Raw genomic sequence first — 20,898 nt, 5'->3', positions numbered from 1 at the left:
AGGAGAAAGATTCGGCCACTTTCATGGCATTTGAACTTACAGAATTCCGCGTCTAACCATCCAAGTGTTTAGGGACTGCTTCGCTGAACTTTACATCAAGTTCAAGTTGCGCTGCGACGTCGCGCCCATCTAGGCTTGGCAACCTTCTCATGCGCGTTTTCCCATTTGGTGCAAAGTACTCCGTACTCCGTAATTACCTGCAACTATTTGGTGGAGTTTCAGGCAGCTTACTCCTTCGTCATCAACGACAACAATTTCCCATCTACTTCTACCTTCACTCCCTCACACACCACCACCATCTCGTGATCGTGGACTGCAGCGGGTTCTTCTCAAGCTCCGTGTTCAGCTTCGTCTTGCCTTATCCAACTCAGCAACGCAGCTGGCTCAACGCCGGCCTTGCGCATCATGCCTGGCTTCGACTTCTCAAACTACAATCGGAATCTGGCTCTCCATGCCAGGGGAGTGCCGTTACCGAAAGCGACGAGTACAGGGACCACGATTGTCGGATGTATATTCGACAATGGTGTGGTGGTACGCAAAGAACAAGCATGGACCAGTGGCCGGGCAGACAGCTGACTCGACCTCAGATAGCTGCAGACACGAGAGCTACCAGCGGCCCAATAGTTGCTGACAAGGTATGATCAACAGCAGTATCTACGATGGGGAAGATGCGTTGGGACCCTTCCCGAAAGCGATATCTCTCTACCACCGACCCCAATGCATTCCCAGAGTATTTCTAACCATTATGTTCCCCTAGAACTGCGAAAAACTGCACTACATCTCGCCGTCCATCTTCTGCGCCGGCGCCGGCACAGCAGCGGACACGGAATTCACCACCTCGCTCATCTCGTCCAGCCTCGAACTGCACTCCCTCTCCACCGGCCGCCCGCCGCGCGTCGTAACCGTCATGACGATGCTCAAACAACACCTCTTCCGCTACCAAGGCCACATCGGGGCCTACCTCGTCGTCGCCGGCGTCGACCCGACCGGAGTCGGGCTCTTCACCGTGCACGCCCACGGCTCCACCGACAAACTGCCCTACGTGACCATGGGCTCCGGCAGTCTGGCCGCCATGGCCGTCTTCGAGACGCAGTGGAAGAACAACTGCAGCAAAGACGACGCCATCAAGGTCTGCAGCGAGGCCATCCAGGCCGGCATCTTCAACGACCTCGGCTCCGGCTCCAACGTCGACGTCTGTGTGATCGAGAAGGGCAAGCCCACGCAGATGATGCGCAATCACATCAGGCCGAACGAGCGCGTCAAGAAGGAGCGCGACTACAAGTTCCCCAAGGGCACCACCGCCTGGCTGAAGGAGAAGATCATCACCAAGGAGCAGATTGGGAGATATGTCACCGTGTCGGAGCTGCCAACCACGGGTGGAAATGGGAATGGAAGTGGAAGTGATTCGGATAGTCTGGTCGTGGTGGAGAAAATGGACGTCGATGGTTAGATAGGCACATACAGCCATTGTAATTCTCTCTCTCTCTCTCCCCCGCCAGGACCACCAACAGGTCAATAGAAATGCACATCCCACGACCTTACCACCCAGCTTCGCGGAACAGAACGGTATTCAAATCCTGCCCCCAGATCCATCCTCAAGTTCACCAACCAAGCAACCAAGCAACCAAGCAACCAAGCAACCAAGCAACCAAACAACCCACCAACCCTTCCAGGCCCTAAAGACGAAAAGCGAACCTGCTGTACCCTTGGAAAAATCCCCCCAAAAATCCTTACCCGCTCAATCACCCATATCTACGGAGTCTATCCATCTCCTCCTCTCCTTTTTCTCTCGCAGAAATTCCACGCCACGTTCGCACGCTCGACCCAACTCCACTTACTGTACCATGATTATCTATCCGGCGCTCGCCGCGGTGGGTGGTAGTGTTGCGAGCGTAGTCTGTAGTAAATCTGATAGAGATTTAAGTTCTCAGGTACTAGTACGACATGGCATGCGTGATGATGCGTAGTAGCTCGTGTCTCGTTCTACACTGACTGTACTCCGTACTTGATCTGGTATGTGACGAGAGATTGAAGTTTCATAGGTGGGTAGGTTGGTGCGGTCTGTGCGTGATGATGAGGATATATATCTCGCGGAAAGTAGGATGGTATCCACATCATGATCCATGGTCTTGTTCTCTGTAAAGTCACAACTCTCCTTCTTCCCGACATCTCTGCCCATCCGTCCTGGTCCCGGTCCCACTGATCCTGGTGTTGAAAATCCTCTTCCAGCCCTCGCGATCCACGCCCCCGCAGCTGTCAACCATCCATTCCTCCCAGCCCTCCACTCCACCACTCCCAAACCAGAGCAGTCGATCCGCAACTTCTTGACCCTCAACCTCCCTCACCTTACTTAGTATCCAGCCCACTTTTTCAGGACTCGTGCCAGTCTCCTTGTATCGAGTCACGCCGGCATGCCACAGGGCGCGGGTGAAGTCCCGACCGATGCCAATGCCCCAGGTGAAGCGGTGGAGGTAGAGGTAAAGCCAGTAGACTTTACGAAAGGACTGGCGTGGGGACAGGACAGGGGAGAGGGCGAAGACGCGCGCGAGCGAGTTGACGAGATGGATTGCGACGGCTGGGGCGAGGGGTGGTGGAGTGATGGGGGTGAGTAGTGGTGTTGTGGTTTCGGAACCGTTGGAGGGTGTTTGTGTGGGGGCTGCTAGTGATAGGCCGAGAGGCAAATTGTGCTCGAGAATACGCGTAATAACTTTGATCGATAGCTTGTCTTTCATGATCAAATCATGGGCCAGTCGAAGGAAAGCTTCTGGGTTCGTGTTCACCCGTTCGGCAAGCTGCCTCAGATAGGAACGGAGGTTGATCTTGGCGTTCTTGTATAAGACATCTTCCTCGAACACGGAAATGCGTGATTGGCAGATTCTTATCATATCGGCCTGGAGTTTGTCTATCGATCCACGGACTTGCAAACCTTCAGTGTCACGAGCCACGGCCACCTGAAGGACAGCGGATGGAGATGGGAGTGGTAGGGATTGGAGAGTGAATAGCAGCTCTGCCAAGAGATTCTGATCCGGCTTGAGTTGTCTTTGAAAAAGCCGTATGAGAGACTGTGTCGTATTTCCTGGTTCATGCTTGTGGCCAGGCTCCTGCTGCTGCGTGGCCAAGCGTGTGACCGTCCAAAGCCTGACAGCAATGGCTTGACGGGATGAGAGCCCAGTTACTGAGTCCTCGGCAAGACCCTGTCTCCATGACCGTTGCTGAAGGACTACGCTGGCCAACGATCTTGGAAACCGTAACAAAGTTTGCATCCAGATATCAAGCGCGATTGGTTGTCGAATTCCCTTCAGAACATCTCTCACCAGCTTTTCCGTGATCTGACATATGCTTTTGGCTGCAACAGATGGCTGCACGGTCACCAAGAGATTAGCAACCTTTGTTTCCTGCTGGCTTCGATCCATGCTTGGTAGGCGCTGTTGATGGGGCGCCTGCGTATAATCGATCCATTTTCTCACAAGTCCTCGTACTGTATTGACCTTGAAGCCAAAGCGATCGGATGTGGCAAGGTATCGTTGTACTTTGCAAAAAGTGTCCAGCGCGCAGGGAGCAAACGGGGCTTCTGCTACGCCAAAAGACCATTGCTGCAAGCATTTTTCCCCAAGATCATTCAGACCGAATATGGGACAGCTACTTAGTGTATCTGCCATCATCCAATACCACGTTTGTATGGCTGCAACATCGCCGAGTTTCTCGATGGTTCCTTGCGACACAACTTTGGCGCTTGCCAGCTTGGTGAGTAGCGACTGGATTTCCCGAGCTGATAAGAGTCCAACATGCAAGCATTTCTGGACACAGACATAATAGTGGTCAAGGTGTGCTTCTGTATGTGGTTTAGAAACAAGCCAATCACAAAATTCCTCGAAACAACCACTACCCAGAGGATGAAGTGTTCTGTCAAGAAAGAAGTCTTGAAGCTCACTGATTGCCAGACCTGATGTTAGCAAATATTTCAGTATGTCGCGGCTGTGGCCGGGCGTCTGCAGGAGGTTGATCTCTGAACGCTGGACCAGCTCCCTGATCTGTTGTAAGGATTGACACTCAGAAAGCGAGTCATGTAAAATGGCAGCCGATGGTTGCGTAGCCGGTATCTTCGGCGTCCGGAAATCCTCATGCGCCAATTGCTCGCGGAAGGTGACACTGCTGTGTGGGGCGGGTTTTCTCCGCGTGAGCCAGGAAGGCAATATTGAGGTTGCTACGCTTGGTGAGTATGAAAGGGCATTGGATGGTATCTAAGGCCGTACCCTCGGTTACCTCTGCTTGCAGTTCAGAGGGATTAGGGGCATTCCACCAGTCCACTTTTTTGCCAGGCCCGAACAGAGCTCCAACCTCAGTCGGGGCACCTCCACGTCCCGTAGCTGTGAGGGATGCATTCTTTCGCCGTGTAGCTCTTCTCCTCGCCTCAAGGGGCCCGGGCACGGCACTGCCATGACGAAGGTGTAGATAGGTGAAGCGCTGTATCGTCCCGGCAAGCAAGGCATCCGATATCCATATCGAATTGGAAGGGTAAGTAGGTTTTCGAAGTCCGCTGTAAGCTATCCGGCAATCATATGTCATAAGATCGAGTCAACGAATAGACCCAAGAGCCTTGGGCTGCTTTCTGACACTTGATCATCCAGTGACACTGTGTTCATGAAGGCATGGAGTTCATTGCCAGTTAATGAGCTCTCTGACACCGGTAGTAACGTTCGAGTGGGCTGCGGAGGTTGCAGTGTGTATCAAAAGCGGCGTCATCTTGGCGGTGGGTGTTGGCCATCGTTCATCATTGAAGCTTCACTTAATTCCGGGATTGCAGCACTTTTGCCTTGCTAGACACACTTTAATCTACTCTACTTGATGTGAGATACAGAAAAGACACACGTTGAATGTGGAATGGCAAGTAGTCAAGAGAAAAGCAGTCTCTGTTCTGCAATGGGATAGTACATTATTTTCACTGATCGTCTTAACGCTCTTCCGCAGATACACAAAACTTAAAAGGTGTCTACCAGCCCGCAACGGCTCAGCACCTATCGTCCACCAATTTGACCCTTTGGGATAGGCTTGATCCAGCAGACTGACAAATGAATTGCAAGTATCATGGCACCAATGATCCAGATGGTCCTGTGGTAATTGCCGGGATGATATCTGAAGATGATGGCGAAGACAATACCTCCTAGATTGCCAGCAGCTCCCGTCACGCCTGACACAACGCCGTTGGCGTGAGGGGAAATGTGCGGCACGAGGGCGAAGATGGCGCCGTTGCTGGCTTCCATAAAGAAGGCCATACCGGCGATCAGGCCAAACATGGTGTTTTGGTCGTGGGGATCGAGAAGCCCGATGGCAAGGAGGAAGCAGCCGGTGAACAGGCCCAGCAGATGAATCCAAATCTTCTTGTGCCACACACTATGTGTCCTGTTATAGATGATATCGGCGATTATGCCACCCAGTGGGCGGAAAGCGACATTCAACAATCCAAACATGGCTGCCCACTTTCCGGAACCGGTCTGACCAAGAGATGGGAAGTTCTTGAGGTAGTAAGATCCGAGGATGGAGTTGATGGCAAGCTCACCACCAAAGGCGCAGAAGTAACCCCCAGCAACGACTAGCACCTGAGGGCTCACGGAGACTCTGAAACCTTCCCGCAATGTTGGCTTGACGACAACTTCTCCTCGAGCGGTATCCAGCATTTGTTGTTCGCCCATTTGGGCTTCGTGGTCATATGACTGCTTGCGCTCCCCAGTTGCCTCGAATTGCATCTTCTCCCCTTGTTGGGATGGAGGTGTGATCGAGCCATCCTCGCTGGGTTTCTTGTCCATGATCCCACCCGGTGCATCGACGACGACTGCAGTGACACCATGATTGGCTAGATTCCGCTGAACCGCAAGATGACGCTCACTCCACTTCCCAGTAGGAGTGTCTGGGGTGAGGAACAGCATGCCGATGGCGGTAACAGTGATGCAAATGAAGGGCACAATGAATGCAACGCGCCAAGCCACGCGTGGAGTCAGACCTTGCTGCGTAACAAGAGAGTCGAAGATGGCTGGCATCAAGAAGTACGTGATGCCACCACCAGCATTTCCCAGGCCGGCAGTGAACGCATTGGCGGTGCCAACCACATTCTTGTCGAAGAATCCTGTAGACCAGACCTGGCATGGCACGAAGCTGCCGCCAAGAATGCCGATGAAGAATCGAAGGGCCAGCAACTGGGATGCATTGAAAGCAGCGCCAGAAAGGGCTGTTGGAATAGCTCCAATGAGGAGAGTAGCGCAGAAGGTGATACGCGGGCCCCATCGATCACAAGCTGGGCCAGCAACAAGTCGGACAAGGAGCGTGGCAGTCAGAGCAACGATATTGGAGTTGGCAATGTCGGAGGTGGTCAGGTTGAGATCCTTTGCGATGGTGACTTTCAGCTAATAGACTGGTCAGCAACTGAGTCGTGAAGGGTGCCAAGGATGGGAACTTACCAGTGGTGGAAAGGCATACCATGACCAGAAAGCAATCAAGAAACCGAACCAAGAGAAGAAGAACACTCTGCCGTAAACATTGATTGGGTTGAAGTAGGGGACGGAGCGAGCTTTGTGGTTGATAGGGTTGACCTCTGGGGCCCTCCAGAGGGTGGTGTAGTCCAACATGATGTGGGGGAATAAAGATTGAATGTGAGAATGTAATGCCAACTAGGTCTGAGATGTCGATAAAAGATTCAGTGAAGGAGAGGGGAGAGGGAGAGCCTTGATATACAACACACCCGGGCTCGTTGAGTGGCCTGGTGAGTATCAATGCCAATAGCTTGGCAGGATGTGTCGATATTCAATGTTATGGTTTCTCCGGAAGTCCAAAGAAACAACACTACTTTGGACACTTGTAGCCCAAATAGCAAATCCGCGGATGATCCCTTGAGTAGATCAGCAGTTTGAGTTAGGGAGATCGAGGCTGCAAGCCAACCCCGGTGTCGAGCTTGTTTCGGTCGCTGATAAGAGACCGTCAATTGCACACGCGACTCCCAGGTCCAGATCACAGCCGCAGCCTCTAGTGATTCCAGATCAAGCGTGGCAGTGGTGTGACAGAACGTCTCGAAGGGCGTTGAGCTATACAACTGTCGTCTACCTCGACAGTAAGTGGGATTATGGTAGAGCTTGAAAGCCTGCCCTGGAGACCCTCGCTCATGCACGTGTGTCTGCAAGATCGTGACAAGTCAACTCGAAAGACCTTCAAGCAGAATGACGCAGCCCAGCGTTGTGGCACATGGGATGTAGGCGACCATCATCAAGGGGGAGCTCCAATTGAGGTAGAGCCCACTCAGTCCTTATCTCGAAACATGGCCAAAACATGTGGCTTGGGATCAAAGCTGGAACATCATTGGTGAGGTAGGAATAAGCAGTGGCCGCCTGGATTAGGAGTATATGCGAGATTGAGGCAGGAAGAAGGAAATTATCGGGTGTGGTTGGTGAAATGGAGGGCTTATCGCAGTCCCCAGAGATAACCTGCCTGAATGTGGATCCCTCCTTATCAACGGGGCCCCAGCAGAAAAAAAAGGTTTGGGTTTAGCACCTCACCCTTTTGACTTAATATTATTGTCTCCGGTGCATCGCCAGAGATCAGATGTGATACCCGATAGCAAGCCTCAACTGTTCATCCATCTTCGCCTTAACGGAAAATTTTTGATGACTTCGAGACCCTGCAAGACTGGAACTAGGAAGGACTTGGCGCTTATCAGGACGACTCCAGCAACACGTCCCGCACTTGCGATATCTCAAATCCTTTCTAGACAGCCGAAGAAGTGGATCGATAGATTTCTTATCCTCCACCAGAATAAGACACCTTGAGGGGGATAAGTGTACTGTTCCACGAACAAAGTCCCGTCCGTGAGGTTGTTGTGCGAAGCCTGGATCATCCCGTTCCTGTACTAGCTCTTGATTCTTTTTTAGTGAGCAGATAAGAAGAGAGCACGTGATCACGGCGAAACCCGTACTCTTGGCACGAATATGATATCGGTCCGAACATTCCGGATGTGTTAGCTTCACAGGCCATGATAGAGGGCAATCTGAGGTGAAGGGATCCAGTCACCTCAATATTCGAGTAGGGAAGCAGGTGAGGAGTAGTTGAGCAAGAAGGAGTAATCTTGGAAGCTTGAATCCTCGCCCATGCCCTTGTCACTTGGGCCATATGCTCTGACGCCTGGCCGTCTAAGTACAGATGGCACGGAGCCCGGCAGTGAAACGAGTATGGTAACATGCACGATCCACGCCCTTTGTCCAGCACGCTGGGAGCAAAAGTACTGATTAACGTGTCAGAGGTTTGCAATGCACCAACAAAAGGGGTACTAAACCGATCCTTACAGTGACCACCAATGATGGCGCCGTCGGGGTGGACTATTGGAGCCAGCAAAGCATGCAGTGCATTGGAGACGTTTCAGGACGATGACACCCATACCACGGATAGAAGACAGGATGGTAGGCGTGGGTCGTGGGATACATCTCTCCGCTCGGGACGTGCATAATGTACTACGTATTGCGTATTGCGTGCTGTAGCCAACCCCGGCTCCACGGATTCGGGACTCGAAACTTATTCTAGAACCGGTCACATTCTGCCACCACCATGCCCGGTTTACCCGCCTGACCAAGGCAGAAGTTCGTGAACGTCTCGAATTCAATAATGGCCCGTGGCTGCTTCTAGGAGCCAGAGCGTGCTCTCTAATGTTTTCGTGGTCTCTGACATCAGAGTACGTAGTTCGTAGGTCGTAGTGCCGTGAACGAAAAGCCGGAACAACTGTGGCGTCCTAAGTAGCCAGCAGCACCTCTTGGGCTATGTGGGCTATGTGCGGGTGAACAGTAGCGGGGAACACCTTACCACTCCTTTGCTAGCCTGGTAACCCTATCCGCTGCGTCGGGACCTAGCTGCAAGGCTAAATTATTCTGTCATCACCGCATCACGATTCACGAATAAATTCTCGCCAAATTCATGCTAAGTTGCTCCTAAAAGCTTATACCAGACTACCGGATCACAAATCGTATTCATGGTCAAGGATATCGACATGCCCAACGCCAGCCCACATCATCCCGCCACTACTACCTGACCGAGTGCTCCCTCCCTCCATCAAGATGTCGCCTCCGTATCTTTGTTTTGTTCTCCCATTGCTTCTTATTCCTTCGTCTCCATAGCATCTGCGAACTGAGCGCTTACCGTTGTCTGTCTCCATTTGCTACGGGGCCGGCCTAGCAAACTTCTCACCTCTTTTAAAGGTACCCGGCTGTCTTGGTGTGGCGAGCACCTTAATTGTCGTCGCGCAGAATCGTGTGGCCTTATATGCTAGAAGCACAATTGGAGACTGTTTGAGACATACACATTCTCTGAAACATCTTCAGCATCCTCAACCGCGTCTAGCCTAATTTGCAAACTCGAGTCGCCTCGATCAGATCAACATGGCCTCAAACGTATGTCATACATTGCCTCTAACTTCCGTGCGTGTTTGCTCTTAATCGTACTACGGGCTGATCTGCGGTAGTTGCGTGCTTTAGAAGAGGATGAGTAAGCTACAGTCCCTCTTCCATTGTCTGTATTGGTAGGGATGGGATGTTCGAGACGAGCCATAGAGGATCCGCAATATTGGTGTCCCGTCTAATAGGGTACAGAGACACGAAATCGCTCTCGGAAAGTATCACGGATTATCCAGTCACTTGGGGACGTCGATATCACAAGTACAAAGAAGGATGTACGTCGCACTCAAGCCTCCTCTTCGATTGGTTTCGGTCTAAGGGTGCTGAATTTGGGTAGCCTATCTGTTTCCGAACGATACCATGGAATGCGACAGACTCGACCTGCAGTACCAGGCATTGAAGATGCTTCACGATGATCAAATCTACTTCGCGCCCCTAAAGGACCCCAAAAGAATCTTGGATATCGGAACCGGCACCGGCATCTGGCCAATTGAAATGGGTGAGTCTTGCTGTTCTTCTTAGCTTTGATGCTGGGAGATGGATTTCGCATTGTTTGACGCTGACATTTCAGAAGCCGCGCTCTTTCCAAATGCTCGGATTACGGGGACGGACCTGTCACCCATTCAGCCTTCCCTTGTGCCGCCAAGAGTGAGTTTTGAGGTACACGATTGCACCGAGACCGATTGGTGCAGACCGCTCGCTTCTCTCGACTACATTCATGTAGCGATTATGCTGGGGTCTCTGCCCTCGTACAGTAAGTTGATAAAAAATGCGCGTCGCTACCTGAAACCTGGTGAAGGGTGGCTAGAATGCCATGAGATGATGCCCGATATTTGCTGTGACGATGACACTGTTCCGCCAAGTTGGCCATTTCGAGCTTGGCATTCGTATCTGGAGGAAAGTATCACGAAAATGGAAAGCCCAAAGCCACTGCGCGTGGCAGACAAGCTGGCGACCTGGATGCGCGAGGCGGGGTATGTGGACATCCACGAACGGATTGACCGGATTCCCCTCAATTCATGGCCCAAGCACCCATCTCTCAAGAACATTGGCCGACTTTGGGAAGCCAACTGGCTGGACGGTTTGGCCGCGTTTTCCTACAAGCTGTTTGGGCCTGAAGGACTGGGGTGGACTCAAAATGAAATCGAAGTTTTTCTGATCGACGTCCGCAAATGTATCAAGGATCGCAATGTGCATGCCTATCAGAAGATGTATGTCGTGTATGGGAGACGTCCGAGTGAGGAAGAAGAAAAAGCCATGATGAAGAAACCAAGTAAACCGGCAATGGCCAAGGGAGGCGCAAGCAGCGCTAAAGCAAAACCGAAGGGATACAAATGAGGTCATGACAGAACAAATGCTGTCAGTTACCCGTTTGGGAAACATGACCACGACCCTTTCGTGCAGCAATGCTCAGAGAGGAGAGCGCTGTCTCATGGTCGCAATCGCCAAGTGACGAGTAGCTTCATCACAGGATTTTGGAGCTTCGGGTGCTGATCAGGGTACGGAAGAGAGAGTCCCAGCTCAGTGATGAAGACTCGTGCTATCATATCTTTCACCCCTGCATTGAGGAACGATTCATGAGACGCCATGTCACGAATAGTCTTATGCAGGTAGGATTTCCGAGCGGAAACAGCCCATCACAGCAAAAGTTCTATACGCCTCACATAAGACAATCACATATCCGCAAACAAAATGAATGTCGTCCATTCTACCAATCATCTCCTCCCCACCCTCTCAAAACAAAACCCCGATCTTTCACTCCTTTCCAACAATGGGAGATATCCCCACCCAGCCCTTCCGAACTCATCCTCCACCAATCAACCAGCACAGACATGGAACCACACGCCTTCCTTCACTTGGCCACCATCTGGCTAGACTCCCACCAACCAGTCAGCTGTATTGCTCAAAACCACAGACACCCACACGGTGAAAAAACCCATCGATCTCAACCATTTCCACCCACCCGCTCCATGCCGCTGTCGATGGGATATACCGCCCCGGCTCAGGAGATTTGCTGGGTCACGCTGCAAGCAGCCGAGTGAAAAAGGCCAGAAGGCACGGAGAGCCTTTTATACGTTTTTCTCTTTGGAGTTTAACTATTTATTTTTTATTCATTTATTCATTATATTTTTTGTCTTTGAGAAAAGGGGAAGGTCTTGCAGGCCCAGCCATATCTGGGGTGGGGTGGAGTGGAGTCTAATCTATTTCTATTTCTATTTAATTCCTGTTCCACTGCATTAAGGACGAGGAGGCGGTTAGTTTATCAGGGCTTGAAAAACATATATGTGATGGGTTGGGGGGGTTCAAACTGGGGCTTGCTGAGTCAACATGAATTCGACCAAAAGTCTTTTTTATACAAATCCATACCTAACTAATCCTTTTAATTTTCTTACGATCGCTCCCCTTCCCATGAACCGACGCACCGAACCGGAAGGAATTCTCATTCTGCAATTCTGGGAGGGTGGGGAGGGGGGAGGCGTACGATTTCTTCGTCCTCATTCTCATTTCAAATTTTTTCTTCTTCTTCTTCTGGCTTGCTTCTAACTACATACGTAGTAAGTAGTAGTGAGAGTCCTCAAAAAGGTCGTCTTCCTCCCGCTTGGCATGAGCCCCTCCCCCATCATGATATGGGCGAGTTAGGCTGAAGCGATTCCGGATTCTTCACCAAGCGAGCTGCCCACATGCCTACTGGTCGTATGGGAGCGAGGAAAAGAGTAGTTTAATTTTCTTTTTCAAGATCTAAAAAATGTTGGTTTGGCTGGAAGTTCGAGCTTCGTCTGCTACCTTCTTTTGCTGGAAGCCGGACACACGCCCATCGCGTTACTGAGACTGGAGAGTTGACTTTTTCGCCCACTGGAGGAAGGAAGCACAGGTGATGCCCTGTTCCTCTTCACTCGCCCTTCTTGCAGAGCTATCTTTTTCCTGGCCAGCGAAGAGCAGTACTGACACGCCGCCTTCCCGCCTCCCGCCGCCTCCTTAAGCAAAGTGGGGTGACCATACCTCATTTACACCTCTTCTCCACGATCGCGCTCCCATGCTCCTCAAACTCCTTCCTACTAATCCACATCTGATGAAACGTGCCCAGACTGGCCATGATACTGCCGCCGATCCAACTGCCAAATTTCCTCTCCGGACTGTTGCCCGCCGCTTGCAACCTCACCCTGGTGCTGGGGAACATGCGCTGCAGCTCGTTGTTCAGCCGTTCCGTGAAACCAGGGATCAGGCTGGAGCCGCCGGTGACGACGACGTTGGCGAGCATGAGGGGTCGGATATCGACGTCGACGTGCGAGAGGGAGCTGCGGATCATGTGGGTGAGGGTTTGTTCGGCGGTGGGTGGGGACGAGGCGAAGGGTGTGTCTGGGTTTTGGAGGGTAGGTGGTGGGGCGATGTAGGCGCGGTGGTCGAAGAGCGATTCAGCCACCTTGTAGCGATCTGACGTGAAGAGCTGGTTGTAGCCGTCCGGGAATTCGAAGGTCTTGCCTGGGTAGCCTCGGGCGATTTCTTCCTGGGTGACGCCGTTGGTGGAGGAGAGGAGGGGGGTCGGACCGGGCCAGACTTGGACGACCAGTTCTTTAAATTCGAGGAGGGTACGTTCCTCTTGGTAGCGGCGGAAGGAGGCTTGGGGCGGTGTGAAGTCGGAGGGAAAGTCGCGGAGGACGGCGTTGGCGGGTTGGCCGGCGTCGACGGGGGTTTTGGATTTGATCAGGTAGTGGGGAGTGATGGTGATGGGTTGGGGTTGGTTGGAAGCGAGCATGTTGCGGATTTGGGACGAAATGAAGTTTCCAGCCAGGTGAGAGCGTTGGATACTTTTCTTGAGGATTATGCCATCGTGGACCGGTGTGACTGAGGTGTTCGAGGCGCCCACGTCCACGATCAGCGCCGTAGCTTTTCCCGAGGCAAAAGCTGCCATAACCCCTTGACGTCCGATGTAGAATGCCGGCGCACCCCACGATTCCATTGCAATCTCGGCACATTTCTCACGAGCCTTTGCAGTATTCCAACCGGATTCTGTCATGAACAACGGATGGTCCTCTAATGGCTTCTCTATATCTTCCGCCTCGCGCATAGCTTGTTGCAGATTCGGCACGTTCTCTGGATTGTTCAACCATTCCTGCAAGGCCTTGTTCGGTCTTAGACCTGTCAATTTAGCAGCAAAGGAGTGTAGCCATAGTGCTTCCGCAGCGTCCCAATCCTCCACCAATCCATCCTTGTTCAGTGGGTTTTTGATGGCCATGTTCTCCCGGGGGCGGTCAATGACATGATCGCCGAATAGTCTTGGGTTTGCAGGGTCCCCTGTATCGCCATAATAGCTGGGTATTATCGATTTCGGGGTGTCTTCGCCAGCGAAGCCAGCGCGTACACTTGAGTAGCCAGGGTCGAGAACAAGGGCGGATACTTCATCTGCACCAGGAATTTTATTAGTTCAAGGCTGGCTCAAGCAGAGCATGGACGAGGGGAAGAATGTATGAACGCTGAGGACTGAGGCCTGGGGCGAGGTAGATTTCCTGCCGCGAAGAATAATGCGCATTCTGTGAATAGCATACCTCCAGCATACTCGGCCACCTTTGGCTCATTTTGAGGTGTCAGCGCAGCCATGATGTCCAGGCGTACTTGCTATTGGGGCAGAGAGAAAGCCAATGCCGTGCGATTCAAATTCTGCTTGCGCGAATCGTGCTAAGACTCGTTTCCATGGTGTGGTTCGTGGTGTTTTGAATAAGATATGAGCGGCTTGACATCTTAAGGAGCCGCAGCTTAAGCTTCAGCCCTATTACATACATACGCACTGAGTACGGCCGACCTGCCAAGCTTACATACATACATACAATGATATACACATGTAGTTCATAATCCCGCTTGCTACCCACTTTACTCTCTGCTATACTACGTTACTTGCAAGACTTCGACTCTTTTCGCCAGGGCTCAAGGCTGCATATCATGGATGCAGAAACTGATCCGGCGGTGACGGTAGCTTTCAGACCTGCAAAGAGGAGAAAATTTACAAGAAACAGACGCGCTTCTGAGAGCGAAGAGTCCGAATCCCAACCAGTCGGTACCGCTTCTCCAGAACCCAATCCAGGGGCTGTGAGTGTCCATGTCTCTGACGTGGTTCGTCTCCGCAAGAACAAGAGTCGGAAGAATGGAATCGAGTGCTCCAATACAAGGACTCGGAGTTCCGAACCACCTCCTTCATCTACCGACCTCGCAACAGACGGCGGCGATGGGGAAGGACTAAAGGCTATATCTGACCGCTTCGTCACGCATTCTGGACAGGTGGTTGATGTGGACAAGCATATGTTCGTCTTCCCGTCCATCCTGCAGGTGTCGAAGTAGAAAGTGACAGAGACTAACGAGTCAAGGGTCGCTTATATAGAATCCGAGATGGCTAGACGTCGTCTTGGTCAGGCTTTGCCTGAGCCATCGAACACCATGTCTAACACCCATGACCTGGACGCTGAAGATGCTGGCCCGTCCGACATGCCCACCTCACAACGCCAACCCGCTGCTCTTGGCAAGATCCACGAGATCGATCTCGGAAGGGATGCCTCGCTACGCAATCAGCAGCGAACAGAGTTAGCCATGCGCAGAGCTCGGGGAGAAGAAGTCCCACCCGAAGAACCGGTAGTGGCGAAGAAGCCCAGGCTTGGCCGCAATGGCAAACCGCGACGGGGGCCGAAGCGGAGGAACAGCGACGACGTCAAACGCGACCAGCTGGTAGAGCAGGTCCTGCACGAGAGCAGACGTGAGTGACTCATCACTACTGTTTCTACTACACATAGACTAACAGGCTCAAGTTGAAATATATGACGAGCCCGAGCCAGACCTTCAGGAAGACAATCTCAACGCGGACGATCGAATAGCCGAGCAATTCAAGCGGGATTTCATTGATGCAATGCAGGCAAGACACCGCAACCGTACGGCAGGTCAGCCGAAACCGCCGAATGTCAAGCCCGGTGAGCAAGTACAGCGAGGACCAAAACTGGGTGGAAGCCGGAGTGCCAGGGCTGCCATGAGAGAGCAGCAGGAGAAGGCAGCCAAGAAATGAATAGGATGATGCGATGACTTCGTTGGAGCTTTCACATATTCTACAGTGCTCCCATGCACTTATAATGCTTATCTATCTACAAGTCCGACCACACCCCCTTGAAACATTCTTACAATCCACCCTCAGCACCAGCTCCGACGCCCCACTGCCCAACCTCCAACATGGCCTGATCCCCTCCCTCAGCCAGAACCCCCTTCCCGCCACCCATCAGATCCTCCAGACAGCGCCACGGATCTCTCCCACCTCCATACCTCAAGACATTCTCCTTCAACTTCTCGCCTGCAGCTCTATCCAATGCCGCACCGTCAAGCCCATCTCGGAACACAGCACGCCAGACCTGGCGCGCAATCGCTCGATCAAAAAGGTACGAATAATACGTCCCACCATACCCGTACAGATGGCCAAAGAAGCCATGCCAGGAGGTATCCCGCGGCTCGGGCAGCGAGCCATGCGAGTTCCAGATGCGGTGGTATACTTCCGTTGAGTCGAAGCGGCCACCACCATGCTCGACAGCTTCGACCGCGAGTTCAGAATGCAGGCTTTGGTCGAGAAGTGACATGAGGATCTGTGTCTCGTTGTGCCAGAGGGCGTCTTTCTCGGTCTGGTCTCTGTGTTGTTGTTGTTGCAGGGCGGTGGCCTGATGGTCGGAGATGGGTTTGTCTGTGTCCCAGTGCCGGGCGTACAGTTTTAGGACGGAGGGGTCGAGTGCGAAGTACTCCATCAGGATCGAGGGGAGTTCGGCAAAGTCGGCGGCACAGCGGGTTCCGGCTATCGTTTGCAGCGAGGTTCGCCCGAGGATGGAGTGGACTGCGTGGCCCATTTCGTGGAAGAGGGTTGTGACGCTGTGGTGGGAGAGGAGGGTTGGTGTGTGCGAACCTGGAGAGGGCTCGTCGAAGTCGCAGATAAGAGCGATGACTGGGAGTTGGTGGAGGGCTCTCTTGCCCGTGATGGAAGAAATTGTGATGCCAGTTGGCATGCCGTCGTTGACCTTGTCACCAAGTTGTGCTGCTTCTATCTCTTCAGCTGTGATCTCTCGGGAGCAACGGAGGGTGAAATGTGCCGGATTTGGCTGCTTGCCCATGCGGGCGAACAAGTCGCAGTAGATGACGGCGATGTGTCCTTCGGTCTCTGAAATCACATCTAAACGGCGAACACCAGGATTCCAGACCTCCCCTGGCGCTGTGGGCTGAGGAGCAAGCCGGATGCCGTAGAGGCGTTGGAAGAGACGAGACAGGCCGGAGATGATCGTACCGATGGAGAAGAAGGCATTCGATCCCTCCAGACTGTGATTGGACATGGCGTTTCGACCCAACTGAGCCTTCAGGGTATTTTGATACAAAGCCACGTCCCATGGCTGAAGTACGGAAGCGCTTGGAACGGAGTTTCTTTTCTGGGCGAGCAGCTCATCTATTTGTGGTTGTAATTGTCCACGGTTGCTTGCATTCAGCGACGTTAGGAAGGTATTCACCCCACTGGGAGTCTTTGCAAGGGCACTTTTGTGCGACAAGGTCATTTGTGAATAGCTCGAGAAACCAGTAAGCTTTGCAAGTTCCGCGCGTTTCAGCAAAAGTCTCTCTAGTCTCTGGATCTGTTTTTTCGAAGAGGTTCTGCCAGCCATATAGATCTCTCTCCGTGGTTCCTCATCTTCGACCAACTTCATCACCTTCCTGGCGGCCTGGCTATGTATTGGTATCATGGCCTTTCCCCAGCTTCGGAATTGCTTGGTGCCGTCAGGTTCTATTCCCAGTAGCGTCTCACGTGTCACAGCGACATATTGCTTTGCAGGCTCCATTTGACTGACGAACTCTGTCCCAACCCGGCTGATTTCATTCGACAAATCCACGAACTTTTGCCGCTTCTGTGGAGACTGATCAATCGCCGAGTGGGCAAAGTCCTTGACCAGCGTCTCTGCAGAAATGATTTCCTCCTCGCTCCACACCGATCTGACCTCGGGCATGCGAAGAGCTTTCTTGAGTTGTTCATTCAATCCTGCGGTGGTGTTGAGCACGTTCATGTATTCAAACATATGCTCGTAGGCTTGCGTGGCAGCCTTGATGATGGCAGCATCTTGGTGAAAGACTCTCATGAAATCTGACACATCAATCACTCGACACAGGAGATCGCTCAGTCTGTCCATATCTCGTGCCATAGCCCTATATTCGTCCAAGCTTGTCGCCGCCAAGGTTTTAGCAACCAGGGCATCACACTTTTGCTTCGTAGCTTGAACGAAGGCGAAAAAGCCCTCTGGGCTTTTCAAGTACTGAATTCCCAGGAGCCCTTCTTGTTGTCTGGCTGCAGGCTTGCGTTGCAAGAATTCTCGCCAGAACGGGCCAGAATCGAAAATTTTCTGTAAAACGTGTTTATCCTTGTCGAAGTCTAACGATCCATAGAGCACAGGAGCATGATATGCTTCCGAAAGCTGCACTGTCTCTGTGGCAGTCGAGAGGTGCCGCTTCGAGATATCGCGAGTTTGGCGGCCTGCAGGCGAATCGAAGTGTTCTAGCCTGCGGACTGCTCGCACGTCGACCATCAGGTTTCGAGACTGTTGTAAACGACGTAGGCATCTTGCGCAGGTCCATGGCTCACGCCTGAGTATTCTGTACATCAAGGCGAGCAGATGTTGGTTGAATTCAGAGTGGCCAGGAATTTGGCAGCTGCGGACCTGCAGCATGCTGCATGCGGTCATTTTGGCGCCAAGCAGCTCGCCAGTTGAACCTCATTGGCGGCATTGGCGTTGCACGCCCCAAGCGTTGGAGCTTCAAAAACATACCCCAGCTACCCAGCTACCCAGCGACCCAGCGACCCAGCGAGCTACCCTTCACCCAATTGACGTGTAAGCGTCGTCCTCTCTCTTTATTATGGCTTCTCGACGGGTGCTGAGGCTGGTGAGTCACCCCTCCGCAGAATAGAAAGGACGCAATTAACCCGTGCAGCGCACCTCGCTTCTTGCAGCTGCCGCAGGGGGAGCTTCTGTTCTCTACCCGATGAGAAGCGCGTATGCTGAAGCACCACCAAAAGAAGCAGTACGGCGAGCTTCTCGTACCTCAGGAGAGTTCTCCCGGCTGACTACAGCTCGCAGATCCCGGATCGAAAACCTATCTACTCGGACCATGCATCCCTCCTCCCAAAGCCGAAGCCCTCAGATACTTCACCAGTCTCCGAACCCTCCTCCACAGCCCCGACACCAACCGATCGCCTGACAGGCCAGGTCAGGAGGGCGCGAATATTCTTATACGACCAGTCCTTTGCTGCCGAAGACAGCATCAACAAGTTCATGTCCTACATCCTCAACAAGGAAACATCCTTCACCAATACGATTGCTTCACTCGCACCTGCTCCCGAGACAGGCGAACAACTCCTGCCTGGAGCAATATATGTCCTCGTAGCGACGATGACTGGCAGCATCATTGCGCGAAATCGCGGCCTCTTCCTACGCACGACATTTCCCCTGGCAGTGGGTATTACTGCTGGTTGGATACTCATTCCGTTCACAATGCGCAATATTGCCGACCTGAGCTGGGAGTATGAGAAGAAAGTTCCCCTAATCAGCAATACGCATGCAGAGATCAGAGGCTTCACCAAAGAAGCTTGGAGACAGACAAGAGTTCACGCAAGATTAGTGGGTGATTGGGCGGATGAAAAAGCTGCCGCTGGTAGAGAGAAGATGGAGTCGTGGGTTAGAGACGGAAAATGACAGTCCAGGTCGACCATCCGCCAACACCAGGTAGTCGTGCTAACTCCGCTGTAAATACTACTCATCTGTGATAGAACCTGTTATGTGGTTTGTCCAGTTCCTTGTCCTTCGTGTTAATGGTTTACCCTCCTTTCTACATGGTCATATTTATCGGGCCATTTTTCTGTGCTGTTTTTTCTCCGAGAGATCAATATCGCTATACTTTTCTTTCCTCTTCTCATTGATATCTGAACCACAGCCAAGGCCTGTTCAGCTACTATACCTCCCGTCCTTCGACTACTCTTAAAGCTCTATATCATGGTTTATCTTCTTAGCAGTATTGAGTCACTCAATCTTTCCCATTCCATCACTTACTTCTACACTCAAACTCAATCCTTACACTTGGTAACACAACCAATGCCAGCCCTGTCAACCACAACACCACCAACTGGCACCATGCCTTCAGAGGACTCGCCCGCCTCCTCCGCCAGTCCTCATCCTCATCTCACACCGCATGGTATCGACCTCTCACCCAGCACACCTTCATCCCCAGATCCAACTTCACTCGAACCTTCTAAACCTGCCAACGAACCACCACCAACCCCTTCTACACCCACACCACCACCACCATTTCAACCCCCATCCCCCTCCTCACCCAAACCAAAGCCAAAGCCAAAGCAAACATTCACCTGCCCCCCCCCCGCCTGCAACGCCATCACCTTCCCCACCGCGCGCCTCCTCATGCGCCACAAATCCACCTCCCTCTTCCACGAATACTGCCGCAAATGCGACCTCGATTTCGCCTCGCTCGAAGCCAAGCTGATCCACCTGATCGAGAGTGAGCGGCACCTGGCGTGTGCCGAGTGTGGCGAGGAGTTCGGGTGCGAGGACGGGTTGGTGAGGCATGTGTGGCGGGTGAGTTAATCACACATCTTTATTTCTTGTAACTTTGGTGTGTGGTGGGGCGGGTTTGTTCGAACACATTGATTGAGGGGGTGGTTAAGTGGTTGAGTGAGGGAGTTGCTAACGGGGTGAGGGGAATCTAGGTGCCCGATCTGACCTCGGGCATGCGAAGAGCTTTCTTGAGTTGTTCATTCAATCCTGCGGTGGTGTTGAGCACGTTCATGTATTCAAACATATGCTCGTAGGCTTGCGTGGCAGCCTTGATGATGGCAGCATCTTGGTGAAAGACTCTCATGAAATCTGACACATCAATCACTCGACACAGGAGATCGCTCAGTCTGTCCATATCTCGTGCCATAGCCCTATATTCGTCCAAGCTTGTCGCCGCCAAGGTTTTAGCAACCAGGGCATCACACTTTTGCTTCGTAGCTTGAACGAAGGCGAAAAAGCCCTCTGGGCTTTTCAAGTACTGAATTCCCAGGAGCCCTTCTTGTTGTCTGGCTGCAGGCTTGCGTTGCAAGAATTCTCGCCAGAACGGGCCAGAATCGAAAATTTTCTGTAAAACGTGTCATATCTAACTAGCTCCATCTACCACGCGACTTCCGGGAAGGTCTCCAAGCAATCACCCACACCGCTCTCCCTCCCTCCCTCCCTCCTCCATCTTCGCTCTATCACGCCGCTACAGAATCTACAGAGCTCCAGAATCTCTTCAGAAACAGTCATCAAACTTGCATCTTTCAACCAAGACGCATTCCCGGGCCGTGCGGGTCTTGGGGAGTCTCGAGGAACGGGGGCCAGGACTTCCATCCGGTTCAATGGGCGTGGGAAAAGAACTCAGGTAGATAACAGCGCCAGAA

At 52.4% G+C, this 20,898-nt stretch overlaps 10 protein-coding genes across 10 annotated transcripts; 5 read left to right on the top strand and 5 right to left on the bottom strand.

Annotated features, from left to right (window-relative positions):
- Positions 1-405: 405 nt before the first annotated feature.
- Positions 406-1,450, top strand: EPUS_07697 (Proteasome component PUP1; the record flags this gene model as incomplete). The annotated part of the gene is made up of 3 exons (XM_007803673.1): positions 406-531; positions 588-635; positions 758-1,450. The coding sequence occupies 3 exons, from the start codon at positions 406-408 to the stop codon at positions 1,448-1,450; spliced, it is 867 nt and encodes a 288-aa protein (XP_007801864.1).
- Positions 1,451-2,144: 694 nt separating this feature from the next.
- EPUS_07696 (uncharacterized protein) lies at positions 2,145-4,566 on the bottom strand (the record flags this gene model as incomplete). The annotated part of the gene is made up of 2 exons (XM_007803672.1): positions 2,145-4,204; positions 4,254-4,566. 2 exons carry the CDS (start codon positions 4,564-4,566, stop codon positions 2,145-2,147), a joined length of 2,373 nt encoding a protein of 790 aa, XP_007801863.1.
- Positions 4,567-5,015: 449 nt separating this feature from the next.
- EPUS_07695 (uncharacterized protein) lies at positions 5,016-6,620 on the bottom strand (the record flags this gene model as incomplete). The annotated part of the gene is made up of 2 exons (XM_007803671.1): positions 5,016-6,398; positions 6,453-6,620. The coding sequence occupies 2 exons, from the start codon at positions 6,618-6,620 to the stop codon at positions 5,016-5,018; spliced, it is 1,551 nt and encodes a 516-aa protein (XP_007801862.1).
- A 2,787-nt stretch (positions 6,621-9,407) lies between these two features.
- EPUS_07694 (uncharacterized protein) lies at positions 9,408-10,760 on the top strand (the record flags this gene model as incomplete). Its single annotated transcript, XM_007803670.1, has 5 exons — positions 9,408-9,419; positions 9,491-9,513; positions 9,618-9,697; positions 9,760-9,921; positions 9,997-10,760. The coding sequence occupies 5 exons, from the start codon at positions 9,408-9,410 to the stop codon at positions 10,758-10,760; spliced, it is 1,041 nt and encodes a 346-aa protein (XP_007801861.1).
- Positions 10,761-12,423: 1,663 nt separating this feature from the next.
- EPUS_07693 (Actin-related protein 4) lies at positions 12,424-14,018 on the bottom strand (the record flags this gene model as incomplete). Its single annotated transcript, XM_007803669.1, has 2 exons — positions 12,424-13,823; positions 13,967-14,018. 2 exons carry the CDS (start codon positions 14,016-14,018, stop codon positions 12,424-12,426), a joined length of 1,452 nt encoding a protein of 483 aa, XP_007801860.1.
- A 339-nt stretch (positions 14,019-14,357) lies between these two features.
- EPUS_07692 (uncharacterized protein) lies at positions 14,358-15,465 on the top strand (the record flags this gene model as incomplete). The annotated part of the gene is made up of 3 exons (XM_007803668.1): positions 14,358-14,716; positions 14,780-15,162; positions 15,215-15,465. 3 exons carry the CDS (start codon positions 14,358-14,360, stop codon positions 15,463-15,465), a joined length of 993 nt encoding a protein of 330 aa, XP_007801859.1.
- Positions 15,466-15,574: 109 nt separating this feature from the next.
- On the bottom strand, positions 15,575-17,995 carry EPUS_07691 (uncharacterized protein; the record flags this gene model as incomplete). The annotated part of the gene is made up of 1 exon (XM_007803667.1): positions 15,575-17,995. The coding sequence occupies one exon, from the start codon at positions 17,993-17,995 to the stop codon at positions 15,575-15,577; it is 2,421 nt and encodes an 806-aa protein (XP_007801858.1).
- Positions 17,996-18,323: 328 nt separating this feature from the next.
- EPUS_07690 (uncharacterized protein) lies at positions 18,324-19,159 on the top strand (the record flags this gene model as incomplete). Its single annotated transcript, XM_007803666.1, has 3 exons — positions 18,324-18,350; positions 18,399-18,488; positions 18,545-19,159. 3 exons carry the CDS (start codon positions 18,324-18,326, stop codon positions 19,157-19,159), a joined length of 732 nt encoding a protein of 243 aa, XP_007801857.1.
- A 435-nt stretch (positions 19,160-19,594) lies between these two features.
- On the top strand, positions 19,595-20,062 carry EPUS_07689 (uncharacterized protein; the record flags this gene model as incomplete). Its single annotated transcript, XM_007803665.1, has 1 exon — positions 19,595-20,062. The coding sequence occupies one exon, from the start codon at positions 19,595-19,597 to the stop codon at positions 20,060-20,062; it is 468 nt and encodes a 155-aa protein (XP_007801856.1).
- A 118-nt stretch (positions 20,063-20,180) lies between these two features.
- On the bottom strand, positions 20,181-20,848 carry EPUS_07688 (uncharacterized protein; the record flags this gene model as incomplete). The annotated part of the gene is made up of 2 exons (XM_007803664.1): positions 20,181-20,597; positions 20,672-20,848. 2 exons carry the CDS (start codon positions 20,846-20,848, stop codon positions 20,181-20,183), a joined length of 594 nt encoding a protein of 197 aa, XP_007801855.1.
- Positions 20,849-20,898: the final 50 nt, after the last annotated feature.

Source organism: Endocarpon pusillum (genome assembly GCF_000464535.1).
Source record: "Endocarpon pusillum Z07020 unplaced genomic scaffold scaffold2623, whole genome shotgun sequence".
Taxonomy (NCBI): Eukaryota; Fungi; Ascomycota; class Eurotiomycetes; order Verrucariales; family Verrucariaceae; genus Endocarpon; species Endocarpon pusillum.
This window is presented reverse-complemented; position numbering and strand designations above follow the sequence as displayed.